Here is a 15,415-nt window from a genome sequence, read left to right as displayed (position 1 = left end):
TGGTAAAATCTTGTTCGTTTTTCTCATCAACTTTACAACTTGAACCATTAATGTGGTGTTCTTGCATTCAATGTACTTACTTGAATTTGTATAAATTTATGTTCCTGGTGTATCACCAATATTCCAGTGAATATCTATGGGTATAATAGTGCCCAGATCCTTACTATTGGTTATATTACAGAAAAAAGGTTTGAAAACGACTTTTCCTTAGGTTGCTCAAAATGTAATAGTGAAGTGTCTTTATTTATCGATTGCTTAGTCTAGTACATAGTACAATGAGATTCGTTTGTTGTTGTAAGTAATATAATATTAATGGAAAGGTAATATAATAAAATTAAGGCTCCTTTACAATTAATTACTTCGATTACTTTTTCAGCATAAAACTCGTTTTGTTTTAACCTTAAATCATCATTTTTACTATATGAACTTTTATCTTCGTTATTAGTATCACGAAATATTTCGTTGTCGCTTTCCATGCAACTTGATTTACATTCGTTCATTAACGATATATTTGCTTCAACTTCACCCTCCCTTACTAATTTAAACTTGCAAGCCTCTAAAAAATCTCTACCACACACAGCCTTATAATGCATGGTACTGTCATCAGCTATTATAAAATTTATTTCGAAAAATTTGCCATTTATTTTAACGTAACACAAAAACTTTCCATAAGTTAAAATTTTTTCGTTATTTAAACCAAAGTATGAATTATTCAAATTTAATATATTGTTCACGTCTACTTTTCCGCTGAAACAGGACCGCTTTATAAAGCTGATTGGGCTTCCAGTATCAATCAAGCATTCTAAGGAAAACGAAATATTTGTATAACATTTAATGACAAAATGAAACAATTTTACATAATCATACACCAAATGTACACCTTTCTTTTTGTCACAAGCTGCTGCCCGATGGTCTTTGCTACCGCACACGTAGCATGCTCCTAACTCTCTTTTTGGTTTCAGACAATTAGCCGCCAAATGCCCACGTATGTTGCAATTGTAGCACCTTAGTTCACGCAAGCCATCTGGTGCTGTTGATGTGGTTGCTGCCGCTTTGATATCCACCTTGGAAAAGGCCTTTATAAGTTGAGCCTTCGTGGCGTAACTTTGCAAGTATGCTTGTGTTCTTAAACGGTAGTCGGTTATACCTTCTATTGCATACTCGACGATTTCTTCCTCTTCAAGCTCCAGGGGGTTTGCCGATATTATTTTGTCATTTAAGTAATGTGCGAACTTTTCTCCTGCTTTCCACTTTCTTGCCTCCAATTTTCGGCGTAATATGATTCGATTTTCTTTAATGTCGAATATTTCTCCCATTTCTTCTAAAAACTTATCTACAGGCTCCAATAGAAAGTTAGCTTTGCTTTGTAGCCAACTTTCCGTTTTGCCCTTTAGATTGCTTAGCAATAGCACATGCTGCTCAGTTTTTTATATTGTATACATTTATAATGTTTTTAAATTGTGCTACCCACACTCCGAAGTTTGGACCACCCTCATAATCGCGCAACAAATTTTTTAGCATGTCTATTGAAATTTTTTGCTGTATTGCAGGTGCGCTAGTAATTGTTCCAATATCGCGTAGCAGCAAGTTCTCAATTTCTAGTAAATGCTTTTCACGTCGCAGCAAGTCTGCTTCTCGCTTTAGCATTTCGAACTCAAATACATTAACGGCTGTTTCTTCGTGTTGCTGTTCTGTTTGCTTCTCTGCTTGCTTCGTGGTGCCGCCCGCCACTTGATGTTCTGGAGTTGTTTCGTCTTCTTCTTGTTCGTTAGCTTCGTCGTTATTTATAGCGTATGTTTCGTTGTGTGTGTCGTCGAATTCTATTGTTGGACATTCTCCACGTTTGTCTGCCGGCACATTAATGAGACGTATAATGAGTGTACTTTTGGTGCCGCTCGACGGCAACTGCAAATTACGTAGCCAAGCACGTAGCTGAAGCACACTATAAGTTGAAAGATCCTGATCTTCCATGTTTTTTCACTGCTTTTTATTTTATTTCGAACACTCCTTTTTATAGCTTTACTATTTCAATTGTCTTATATAATTACTTAGCTTCAAATCAGTGTCCTACGTCAATTATTTTCCACACAGCTTTTCTAGTTTATTTCGAGAACTTTTTGTAGCTTTATTATTTCACCCAGTTCTCGGTTTTTTATGGCCAAAAGAAAGAAAAAACTAATTTTTTTACAAGTTTGTTTTGAGTGCTAAGCGACGCAAATATCTGGCGAAAACGAAAAACACGTAAAACTCCTTTTCGTCACTTAATATATTTTTTATTGTATTATAAAAACAATAATACTTTTCAATACAAAATTGTTTCGGCACTCGCGTGGTGCCATCCTCAGTTGGTAGTGTTCAACTAAACATTGTGTAATACATATATCGCAGAGAGTCCATAAATATTAAAAATATGCAAACATAATTTACTAAATACAGTAGCTACATATAACAAAAGTAATGAGAAAATGTGCAATGACAAGAACAATAACAATAGCAAGCAAATCATAAGTTTACTGTATGGCTGAAAAAAGAGTAGAATACAGTGGGCCAATAGCCCGATTCACCGCGACATTTTTGTTTACATAAATATGTAATGATTCTAAGATATTTAATCTATTGATATTAGATTCCGATTTAATCACTTTACAGTCATCCTCACTCAATACGTGCTCGTTCAATAAAGCGTGCTCCGCAATTCCACTTTTCGGTTCAATATTTTTAATGTACTTCAAATGTTCGCTCATCCTGATACGTACAGTGCGAGTCGACTGGCCTATGTATTTTGCGCCACATACATCTCCGTCGTTATTGATTTGTGAGCATGTGACCGAATAAACCCCCGGCTTATCTAAACTGTCACACTTGTCCTTCGTCGATTTAAGCAAAGATTTCAGCTTTGTCTTTGTTTTTGGAACAACCTTAAGGTGTGCTTTATTGAAAACTTTTTTAATATGGTTGAAAAAATGTGCATCATACGCGATACTACAAATAGCGTTGCCACCATTTTGCCCACTGTATCGAAAAACGAGGTGCATTCTCTTCTTTCCTTTTTTATTTGGTGCCTCTTAATTAGCTGTATGATGATTTTAGGGCAGTACCCATTCGTTTCAGCTATACTTATTATCTTCTCTTTTTCTCTTTTAAATGCGCTGCAGCTGAGCGGTACATTTACAAGGCGATGAGCCATAGAATTAAAAGCTGCCAATTTGTGGCAGTAGTGGTGGTTTGATTCAATTGGAATGAAACGCTCAGTGGATGTGGGTTTTCGATAAATATCGAATTCGATAAATCCGTCGATATTGTGTATAAGTTTGAGATCAAGGAAAGGTAGTACATTATCCTCTTCAGTTTCATATGTAAACTGTATAGCATTATCTATTGAATTAAACAAGTTAAGCGTGTTTTCTATTTGTTCCTTCTCAATAACGACCACGCAATCATCTACATATCGAAAATATACCCGTGGGAAAAGTGAGCTCTGGATTAATTGTTCTTCGACAGTGTTCATAAAAAGGTTGCATAAGAAGGGGCTTATATTTAATCCCATCGGTAAGCCATCGGTTTGCTCGAAGAATTCGCCTCTAAACTGGAAAAATGACTGGTTCACGCATAAAACGGTTAGTTCAAATAAAGCACCAGCGACCGAGGGATTAATGTTTTGCCTATCGAGCCAAGCAAGTGCCGAAGAAAGGTGCCTTGGATGCGCTACTCGGTTTTTTATGGCCAAAAGAAAGAAAAAACAAATTTTTTTACAAGTTTGTTTTGAGTGCTAAGCGACGCAAATATCTGGCGAAAACGAAAAACACGTAAAACTCCTTTTCGTCACTTAATATATTTTTTATTGTATTATAAAAACAATAATACTTTTCAATACAAAATTGTTTCGGCACTCGCGTGGTGCCATCCTCAGTTGGTAGTGTTCAACTAAACATTGTCTAATACATATATCGCAGAAAGTCCATAAATATTAAAAATATGCAAACATAATTTACTAAATACAGTAGCTACATATAACAAAAGTAATGAGAAAATGTGCAATGACGAGAACAATAACAATAGCAAGCAAATCATAAGTTTACTGTATGGCTGAAAAAAGAGTAGAGTACAGTGGGCCAATATCCCGATTCACCGCGACATTTTTGTTTACATAAATATGTAATGATTCTAAGATATTTAATCTATTGATATTAGATTCCGATTTAATCACTTTACAGTCATCCTTACTCAATACGTGCCCGTTCAATAAAGCGTGCTCCGCAATTCCACTTTTCGGTTAAATATTTTTAATGTACTTCAAATGTTCGCTCATCCTGATACGTACAGTGCGAGTCGACTGGCCTATGTATTTTGCGCCACATACATCTCCGTCGTTATTGATTTGTGAGCATGTGACCGAATAAACCCCCGGCTTAGCTAAACTGTCACACTTGTCCTTCGTCGATTTAAGCAAAGATTTCAGCTTTGTCTGTTTTTGGAACAACCTTAAGGTGTGCTTTATTGAAAACTTTTTTAATATTGTTGAAATAATGTGCATCATACGCGATACTACAAATAGCGTTGCCACCATTTTTGCCCACTGTATCGAAAAACGAGGTGCATTCTCTTCTTTCCTTTTTATTTGGTGCCTCTTAATTAGCTGTATGATGATGTTAGGGCAGTACCCATTCGTTTCAGCTATACTTATTATCTTCTCTTTTAAATGCGCTGCAGCTGAGCGGAACATTTACAAGGCGATGAGCCATAGAATTAAAAGCTGCCAATTTGTGGCAGTAGTGGTGGTTTGATTCAATTGGAATGAAACGCTCAGTGGATGCGGGTTTTCGATAAATATCGAATTCGATAAATCCGTCGATATTGTGTATAAGTTTGAGATCAAGGAAAGGTAGTACATTATCCTCTTCAGTTTCATATGTAAACTGTATAGCATTATCTATTGAATTAAACAAGTTAAGCGTGTTTTCTATTTGTTCCTTCTCAATAACGACCACGCAATCATCTACATATCGAAAATATACCCGTGGGAAAAGTGAGCTCTGGATTAATTGTTCTTCGACAGTGTTCATAAAAAGGTTGCATAAGAAGGGGCTTATATTTAATCCCATCGGTAAGCCATCGGTTTGCTCGAAGAATTCGCCTCTAAACTGGAAAAATGACTGGTTCACGCATAAAACGGTTAGTTCAAATAAAGCACCAGCGACCGAGGGATTAATGTTTTGCCTATCGAGCCAAGCAAGTAGCGCATCCAAGGCTCCTTTTTTCGACGAAAAGGAGTTTTACGTGTTTTTCGTTTTCGCCAGATAAATTTTTTACATTTGTTGCAGGCGACGGGACAATCTCACTTCTGAGAATTTGTAGCCCATAAATTAAACAACTGCGCTCGTCCGATTTCACTTAACGACTGACTTTATTTCCTCATATTTTCTTGAAGCTTGTCTGACATATCAGCACACATACATTTTTAACAAAGCACTCGATATATGCTTGCACATGCGTAAGAACGAATAGTATCTATTATTAAAGAGACATGACCATACATTTACATATGCGTTAGACTGAATTACCTTACAATAGTTACAAAGTTATTAAGAGTAAAAGAGACAATAAATAATAAGCTTGAGCTAACGACTATTATTTAAATTGACACTGTGGTACCACTTATTTATATACGTACAGCATATACATGCTTCGCACGTACATGGATTGGCTATCTACAACATATACATGGGCTAACTTTTTACAAAAGTGAAAAGTGAAATTGGTGATACATATATTTTATTTATAAAACATACAAAATACAACGGAATATACATTCTATACTTGTAAACAATAAATTTTATAGAATGTGTGTATATGCATATAATATATAAATTATGGCTGAAAGCGAGTATGTTGCATTTTTAAAAAACGACGTATGCATATAAACAGATACATTGGGTAAAAATTTAATTCATTAAAAATTTAATAATTTTGAAAACATTTAATACTTTTAAAATACTTTAAAAATTTGATACAACTTAACTGGTGACACACATAACACAGGAATTAATATTTTCTTTACAAAACACTTGCAGTAATGCATAACAAATTACATATGCGAAGTCTATATTTGGAAACAATAAATTTTTATAAAGTGTGTAGGTGTATGCACATAATAAAGCGAATATATTGCATTTTTAAAAGAAAGTATGCATATCATTAAAATTATGAAAATTTAGTACATTAAAAACTTTTTGAAGTCTTTAATGAGCTCGAGGCCTATTGAAAAAATAAAACACAATGTTTTTCTATTGTATTTTACATATATTCGTTGATATTTCGGTTTTATTCTAAAACCATCATCAGGACGAGGAAACACAAAACAGAAGAAAACAGAAAAAACAGGTACAATTGGTTATCAAAATATTTCTTGCATATAGGTATATAAATTTAACACTAAGCACAAAATAATAAGGGAGCTTAAACAAGTAAAAGTAAACAATTTAAAATACCGCAATTGTAAACAAAAATATGTACTAACAACAATGTAAAGAACAACTGACAATAAGAACAGAAATATGTGTATACATATGTACGTATGTATGTATATTCATTGCTTATTAGCTATTAGCGGGAACATTGTTGGGTGCTGCTGATTTCGATGAGCGTTGTTGTTTGTTTGAGAACCAAATTCGTATAAACATGAGCACATAAATCTGTATCATTTTTGAAATTCATTTTCTTTTATGGTAATTTTTCTCTTTGTCCAGTATAACGACATTTTCAAAATCTGGACAGTGCCCTGTATCCTTACAATGGGCTGTTAAGGCCGTCTTATTTTCAGAATTACTGTTTCTAAGTTTAATATTTAACGGCGCCGGATCCAACGTATGCGAGAAGGTATATGTAGGGACAACTAAATTAAAATTAAAGACAAGGATTTCCGCTCAAAAATCAAATATTAAACTTAGAAACAGTAATTCTGAAAATAAGACGGCCTTAACAGTCAATTGTAAGGATACAGGGTACTGTCCAGATTTTGAAAATGTCGTTATACTAGACAAAGAGAAAAATTACCATAAAAGATATTTTTTGGAAATGTTACATATTACGAACACCCCTAATGACAAGAAAATGAATTTCAACAAGTAAGGAAGGTTAAGTTCGGGTGTAACCGAACATTACATACTCAGTTGAGAGCTATGGTGACAGCATAAGGGAAAATAACCATGTAGGAAAATGAACCGAGGGAAACCCTGGACTGTGCTTGTATGACAGCGGTATCAAATGGAAGGTATTAAAGAGTATTTTAAGAGGGAGTGGGCCTTAGTTCTATAGGTGGACGCCTTTTCGAGATATCGCCATAAAGGTGGACCAGGGCTGACTCTAGAATGAGTTTGTACGATATAGGTATCAAATTAAAGGTATTAATGAGAGTTTTAAAAGGGAGTGGTGTTAGTTGTATATGTGAAGGCGTTTTCCAGATATCGACCAAAATGTGGACCAGGGTGACCCAGAACATCATCTGCTGGATACCGATAATTTATTTATATATGTAATACCTGCCAAGATTTTAAGGGTTTTTTATTTCGCCCTGCAGAACTTTTTCATTTTTTTCTACTTAATATGGTAGGTGTCACAACCATTTTATAAAGTTTTTTCTAAAGTTATATTTCGCGTCAATAAAACAATCCAATTACTGGTAAATTTAATAGCCTTGTTTAATATAATTTGATAATTTTGATTGAGCTTTAGGCCAGATTATTGAATAAAACTTCTTTTTTAGTAGTATTCAAAATATATTTATTTTTCGATATTTCGATCATACATATCCATATGTATTCTTGATGATGACTTCAGATTGAAGTCGAAATATCGAAAAATAAATATATTTTGAATACTACTAAAAAAGAAGTTTTATTCAATAATCTGGCCTAAAGCTCAATCAAAATTATCAAATTACAATCCAATTACCTTACCATGTTTCATCCCTTTTTTCGTATTTGGTATAGAATTATGGCATTTTTTTTCATTTTTCGTAATTTTCGATATCGAAAAAGTGGGCGTGGTCATAGTCGGATTTCGTTCATTTTTCATACCAAGATAAAGTGAGTTCAAGTAAGCACGTGAACTAAGTTCATTACAGATATGTCGATTTTTGCTCAAGTTATCGTGTTAACGGCCATGCGGAAGGACAGACGGACGACTGTGTATAAAAACTGGGCGTGGCATCAACCAATTTCGCCCATTTTCACAGAAAACAGTTAACGTCATAAAATCTATGCCCCTACCAAATTTCAAAAGGATTGGTTAATTTTTGTTCGACTTATGGCGTTAGAAGTATCCTAGACAAATTAAATGAAAAAGGGCGGAGCCACGCCCATTTTGAAATTTTCTTTTATTTTTGTATTTTGTTGCACCATATCATTACTGGAGTTGAATGTTGACATAATTTACTTATATACTGTAAAGATATTAAATTTTTTGTTAAAATTTTACTTTAAAAAAATTTTTTTTTAAAAGTGGGCGTGGTCCTTCCCCGATTTTTCTAATTTTTATTAAGCGTACATATAGTAATAGGAGTAACGTTCCTGCCAAATTTCATAATGATATCTTCAACGACTGTCAAATTACAGCTTGTCAAAGTTTTAAATTACCTTCTTTTAAAAGTGGGCGGTGCCACGCCCATTGTCCAAAATTTTACTAATTTTCTATTCTGCGTCATAAGTTCAACTCATCTACCAAGATTCGTCGCTGTATCGGTCCTTTGTAATGAATTATCGCACTCTTTCGGTTTTTCGAAATTTTCGATATCGAAAAAGTGGGCGTGGTTATAGTCCGATATCGTTCATTTTAAATAGCGATCTGAGATGAGTGCTCAGGAACCTACATACCAAATTTCATCAAAATACCTCAAAATTTACTCAAGTTATCGTGTTAACGGACGGACGGACGGACATGGCTCAATCAAATTTTTTTTTGATCCTGATTATTTTGATATATGGAAATCTATATCTATCTCGATTCCTTTATATATGTACAACCAACCGTTATCCAATCAAACTTAATATACTCTGTGAGCTCTGCTCAACTGAGTATAAAAATGATACAAATTTATGTGCTCATGTTTATAGGAATTTGGTTCTCAAACAACAACAACGCTCATCGAAATCAGCAGCACCCAACAATGTTCCCGCTAACAGCTAATAAGCAATGAATATACATACATACGTACATACATATGTATACAAATATTTCTGTTCTTATTGTAAGTTGTTCTTTACATTGTTGTTAGTAAATATTTTTGTTTACAATTGCGGTATTTTAAATTGTTTACTTTTACTTGTTTAAGCTCCCTTATTATTTTGTGTTTAGTGTTAAATTTATATACCTATATGCAAGAAATATTTTGATAACCAATTGTACCTGTTTTTTCTGTTTTGTGTTTCCTAGTCCTGATGATGGTTTAAGAATAAAACCGAAATATCGACCAATATATGTAAAATACAATAGAAAAACATTGTGTTTTATTTTTTCAATAGGCCTTGAGCTCATTAAAGACTTCAAAAATATTTACGTATAAGGCTAATAAAATTCATCAAAAATGTACATTAAAAATGTCACGTACACATATGCGAAGGCATCTGTGTACCCACCCGTGGTTGGCTCTCAAGACGGTTGCCCTGGCTAGCTCAGAACTTCGGGTCGCGATTCTTAACCCTGCCGCCTTGAGAAGGGTGCATATTATGGGTCGTTCTTGACGGTTGTTGCCATGAGTTCCTCCCACAGGATGCCCTCCCTTCCTTGAACCGCTCCTTTTCCGGTTATACTTACGTGCAGTTCCCTTTTGCTCCAGCTCCAATCATCCTAATACCTACGTCCCTCTTATCATCTTCCCCTCCCCCGTATTAAAAACTTAGCTCAAGGTGTGCATTTCGGATTTTTACATAATAATATAATCATAAAGTTTATTTAGAAACATAAGTTTGGGGTTACATTCATACAAACATATATATCCTTAAAACGATTTTAGATGCGATGTACCACCGCCAAAAGGGGTAAATAACGGGATTTTTCTGAGGCAATTCGCCCGAAAAGAACCTGACTTCCTGCCTAAAAGAGCTCTCTTAAGAAGGCCTACAGTTTCTATAAGCTGATAATATATATGTATTTTTTTTTTTTCCCAGCTCACCGGTCTTTACTAACCCTCGCCATTAACAAATTTTGGAGGAGTTACACCACCGTGCAATAATACAAAATTTTTACAATCTCACAAATTAACTAAATTTGACACCACTAATGCTACATTACATGGAATCCAAAACGTTCAATATTTTAAATAAATCAGTCTATATCAGCGCCTGACTGTCAACTATTCCCAATGCGGCCCTTATAATTTTTTTCTTTACACATTCGGAGTGTGATGGCCGTGATTGTCGGGATTGTAATACGGTGAGCTTTTATAGACGGTACAGGTATACCCCGTTCTCGTGGACGCACAAAAAAACCGGTATATCTTTGGTATTAGACAAACTTACGTATCCGATTCTTAGGGTGTGTATGCGTGCGGACTCGCTTATGTCAATTACTTTTGGTTATGCTCGCCAGCGAACTTTTGAAATATATTTTTTGTTACCGTATATGTTGAGCCTTCAGGATATTCCACTTCCCTTACGCTCGCCTCCTCACTTGTTGGTTGTTGCTCCTCTGCCGGGAGTTGATCTCTGATGGTTAAGTTACGTATATAATTTTCTTTTTTTTATTTGATGGCCGTTTACCGTGACCGCGTTTCTTTGTTACGCGTATCTCTCGCGCTCGAGCATATCTTTATTCTTTTGCTTGAGTAATAAGTTATCGGAATTTGCAAAGAAAAATGATTTTTTCTTTTTTTTTTTGCTTTTTGCTATCTAATTAGCGCGCGCACTTTTGGCTATTTCTTCGCCACACACCATTCGGACCTTTTTTATCAAAATTTCACGTCCGCCACAAACTGAATCTTCATTCCAATCTCCCGCTATTTCTCTTGTCTGCCCCTTTTATAGATTTTTTTTTTCTTTGTCATAGCCGAACGTTTCGCCTAACGTTTCTTATTATATTCTTTCCGACCAATCACATAAGCGCGCATAGCGTGATACATCTGTCACCCTTCTCCCATCGAACTCTCCAAACACAACCGTTCAATATGGTAACACCCTTTTGGATCGAAAGCTCTATTTGTCATTTTGTTTTATTTGACATTTTAACAAGCTGCGTGAAGTTAGCTGCGTTCGGGTAAGTAGAATTTGTTTTGATTTTGCCATTCTAAAAAAAATAATTTAATACATTTCTTTTTTCTTTTAGGTTCCAGATCGGGACAAGGAGTCCTATTTAACAAAATCTACACTATTTTGTAGCGCCGCTCAACGCGGGGAACACCCACCCTGACACAGTCTCCTGCTTAAAGAGCTAGACCGGGCCTTCACTGCAAATTGCACCTTCTCCATTTACATGTACGAATTGTGAAGCTTGGTATTGTCCTCATGCGCGAAAAAGGTTTACAATAGCCCAAACACTATTCTACCTCATCTTCTTAATACGTGAAGTACACCAAAGGTTTCTCGTATAGTGTTATTTCCCTATAGAAGGGTTTTTCCCAGTCATGACATCAGGTGATTTGGAATCGAGATTGCACTTGCATCACCCCTCACGCGTGATGAAGACAATACCCAGCTTAAACGTGAACTTTATATTTACTCTCCTTTTACATAAAAAAAATCTTTAACTTCTGTCTGTTTTTTTTCCAGGTCGATCATCATGTTAAGGTGCGAATACCACAGCTAACTTAATGCATCCAGATCCGAAAATGCCGAGGATGCTCCGGGCATGAAATACGCTTGTCGAAAGGTGCTTCTACGCGTGCGATGATCCATTGCGTATAGCTAGTGATACGGAATAACTTACTTTCGACATGTTTACGGGACGTAACAAAAAAACTATTTTTGTGTTGTAAAGAATTCCTTACTTTATGGTTACTTCTTACAGGTAAAGGTGAAATCTTTGGATCTCAATTGGCACGTACATATTTTGAAGAGCCTATCCTACCCGCCTCGTATGCTGTTTTTGGTCCTGGCCCTTATAGTCACCCTAATTCCTGGATAAATGTTCATGTAAGTGTAAAACTTAATTTCGGTGGATTGCGAACAGGGACCTTACAATCGCGGTCGGTATGGTATGCGTATATAAAGCTCTCAGTTATGTAGAAAAAGTTAAAACTGTGCTTACTGCAAAAAAAAATATGGAATTAAAGCTGGTCATTTAGCCAAAAATGTTGCGTGTATTACACACGCACAAAGATACGTATGGTCTTTTAATTGGCTTTTATACGATATGGAGTGGTGCTAATTAGAAAAAGTTTGTGGGTACTAATGTTTACTTAACGAAGTTTATAACACACCATCGATCCTTCCCTGGTCGACTTGACCCTCATCGCCAGGGAAGTTCGTACGGACTCTATTGTTTTAGGTCCTTCGCGTGCCATGCCCCAAGACTTTTGCCGGTGAGAGATTCCAGCATGTACATATTGTTGCCGAGAGCTTTCGTGATACGGCACCGGGTGAATTTCTTACAAAATTTTGAGTTGATACTGTTTTTGAAATTACTAAGCACAAAGTTTCTTTTATAAACCTCTTGGCCTGGCTTGAACCGAACCTCACGAACTCTTTTATTATACCGCTTTGCATTCGTTTCGTAGGCTTTATGCATATTGGCTTTAATCTTTTCACGCATAAGTCGCAGTTTGTCGTTCTTATCTAGCAAAAGTAGCTCGTGGTCCTCAAGCGAATTTAGTTTCCGCCCCAGTGCGTAGTCAGCGCCGTTTGTGAACATGTTCACGCCAAATAACGCAAAATAGGGTGAAACTCCTGTTGCTGAATGAACTGCGCTACGTAAGGCGCATTCAATTTCTGATAAGTACATGTCCCAGTCTCGATGATCCTTATCGAGATATGCTCTTATTGCAGCTAGGACGGATTGATTCACGCGTTCGCCTGCGTTTGATTGTGGGGAATAATGGGCAGTTTTCATGTGCTTTACCTTATATGCTTCTAACATCTCAGCGAATTTCTTTGACGTAAATTGTTTTCCATTGTCGCTGTGTATGGTTTCGGGGACACCGAATTTATGAAAAATTTCTTCTGTGATAAATTTGATTACATTGCCTGTTGACGCTTCGCGCATTGCCTTAAGGAAAGTAAATTTGGAAAAGTGATCTACGACAATCAGTATATAACTATTTCCACGCTTTGATCGCGGATATTTTCCTAAGAAATCCACATAGATTTTCTGAAAGGGTCGTACCGTGATCACCTCGTTTCCTATGCCGGGATTAGTTAACGCGTTGTTAGGTTTGCTTTCTTTGCATATTTGACAATTTCGTACATAGTTTCGCACTTGTACTATCATGTTAGGCCAGTAGTAGAGACGACGCAGTCGGTGTAGGGGTTTCGTCATCCCTCCATGTGCCGACGTTTCATCACAATGCGCGCTTTCAATCATGGTAGAAGTTAATGCTTCCGGCACCCACAATTTCCACGTATTTTCTTCCATTTCCATGTCCTTTGGCAGTGATTTCTTAAACAGGAGTCCATCCTCCACCTTCAGATCCGGTAACCGGTCGGCGTTGGTCTCCACTGTATTTATTAACTCTTTATATTCTGGCGAATCAAATTCTATTGTATCTAAATTGGATATGGGCGAACTAGCAACTTCTTCGATGCATCGTGAAAGAGCATCGGCGACTACATTTTCAGTCCCTTTGCGGTGTTGTATTTCGAAGTCAAATGCCTGTAACTGCAAAGACCATCTGGCCAGCCTTCCGCTCAGATCCTTCAATGACATAAGCCATTTTAAGCTAGCATGGTCTGTCACTACCGTAAAAGGCATTAGCTCGATATACGGCCTGAACTTCTTTACGGCTAACACCGCCGCCAGACACTCTTTTTCAGTGGTACTATACTTTCGTTGACACTCATTCAATTTCTGGGAAAAGTATGCTATGGGTTTCCCTCCTCCGTCTTCTTCTTGTTGAAACAATACGGCGCCTATATCAAAATTCGATGCGTCGCATTGTACCCAAAAGCGCTTGGTGAAATCCGGGTGTTTGAGCACTGGGGCACTGGTAAGAGCCCTTTTCAGGTTGCTGAAAGCCTCCAGAGCTTGGTCATTCATTTCAAATTTCTTGCTTTTCTTTAATATATCTGTCAATGGAGTGGCTAATGCGGCGAAGTCCTTAATAAACCGTCTATACCACCCCGCGACTCCTAAGAAACTTCTTACTTGTTTTACGTTTTTTGGAATAGGGATATTTTGTATGGCCATTACCTTCTCCGGGTCAGCCTTCAACATACCGCCGCCTACGATAAACCCCAGATAAGGAAGCTCCTTAAAAACAAAATGAGATTTTTGTAGGCCTATTGTTAGGTTGGCTTCATTTAAACATTTGGCAACTTCGGTCAGATATTTGAGATGCGATTCAAAGTCTGGTGCTATAATCAGCAAATCATCAAGATAGGTAAATACATTGGCTTTAAGCCTTTGAGGGATCACGCGATCCATTAGGCGGCACAACCTCTGCGCAGCATTGCATAGTCCAAATGGCATGGTCACGAACTGGTACATAGGTCGTCCCGGTACCGTGAACGCTGTATATTGTTTGCTATTCTCTTCCAGCTCGATTTGCCAAAATGCGTGTTTCAAATCAACGCTGCTGATAAAATATGTGTCATCAATCCTGCTAAGTATACCTTCAATGTTCTGCAGTGGATAGGCGTCCTTGACGGTCACAGAGTTGAGCTTCCTGGCATCTAAGCAAAAACGATTTTTACCAGGTTTACGGACTACTGTTATGCGGTTGCTCCATGGGCTTTCACTCCCTTCAATAACGCCTAATGCCAACATCTTGTCGATTTCATCGTATACAATGTTTTGCATGGCTGGTGACAATGGATAATGCCGGTTCTTAATAGGAACTGTATTTTCCACTAATTTTATAGAGTGCTTTTCCAGGTGAGTTCGTCTTAGCCCGTGCTGCTCGAAGGTTCTGAATTTGCTCGTAACTTCATCCAGACGTTGTCGTTGCTCAGCAGATAGGTCATGTAATACGCGTCGCTCTCTTCTGCCCTCATCCGAGACCATGTCTTTTTCCAATTTGACTAGGTCAATCTCACTCACGGATATGATTTCGGGCGCTAATTGGAATGCGCGCCAGAAGTCCACCCCTAGATACATCTCCTGCTCTAAATAAGGACAGATAAAAAAAGTTATATTTTGCTTCAAATATCTAAATTTTACGGGCAATGAAACTTTGCCTAACACATTGAGTGCGCGGCCACTTGCTGTTCGCACAGTCGATACATAACGCTCGGTTTTAATATTGTTTTCTTCTAGGAACTCACGGCAACCT

The 15,415-nt window shown here is 36.9% G+C and overlaps 1 protein-coding gene and 1 long non-coding RNA gene across 18 annotated transcripts in view; both read right to left on the bottom strand.

Moving 5' to 3' along the window:
• The window catches only part of LOC137244546 (uncharacterized), an 85,915-nt gene extending 80,513 nt beyond the window's left edge, over positions 1-5,402 (bottom strand). For 11 of the 17 annotated variants that reach the window (XM_067773658.1, XM_067773675.1, XM_067773667.1 and 8 more), the window contains exons 1-2: positions 5,311-5,402; positions 81-2,175 (exon numbers count right to left, since the gene is read on the bottom strand). In XM_067773658.1, the coding sequence (XP_067629759.1) occupies positions 261-1,316 (1,056 nt within the window). In that variant the 5' untranslated portion in view covers positions 1,317-2,175; positions 5,311-5,402 and the 3' untranslated portion in view covers positions 81-260. Of the gene's footprint in view, positions 1-80; positions 2,222-5,277 lie in introns of all 17 variants that reach the window. The other 6 variants (XM_067773659.1, XM_067773665.1, XM_067773663.1 and 3 more) reach the window with 6 other exon arrangements.
• Positions 5,403-9,905: 4,503 nt separating this feature from the next.
• LOC137244549 (uncharacterized) overlaps positions 9,906-15,415 on the bottom strand; it is a 34,341-nt gene continuing 28,831 nt past the window's right edge. Inside the window, exon 3 of the long non-coding RNA XR_010951093.1 lies at positions 9,906-11,277. This is a non-coding gene — a long non-coding RNA (uncharacterized lncRNA). The remainder of the gene's footprint in view (positions 11,278-15,415) is intronic.

The sequence above is a fragment of the Eurosta solidaginis genome, chromosome 3 (genome assembly GCF_040869045.1).
Source record: "Eurosta solidaginis isolate ZX-2024a chromosome 3, ASM4086904v1, whole genome shotgun sequence".
Classification (NCBI taxonomy): domain Eukaryota; kingdom Metazoa; phylum Arthropoda; class Insecta; order Diptera; family Tephritidae; genus Eurosta; species Eurosta solidaginis.
Note: the sequence above shows the minus strand (reverse complement) of the source record. Positions and strands in the feature narration are given on the sequence as shown.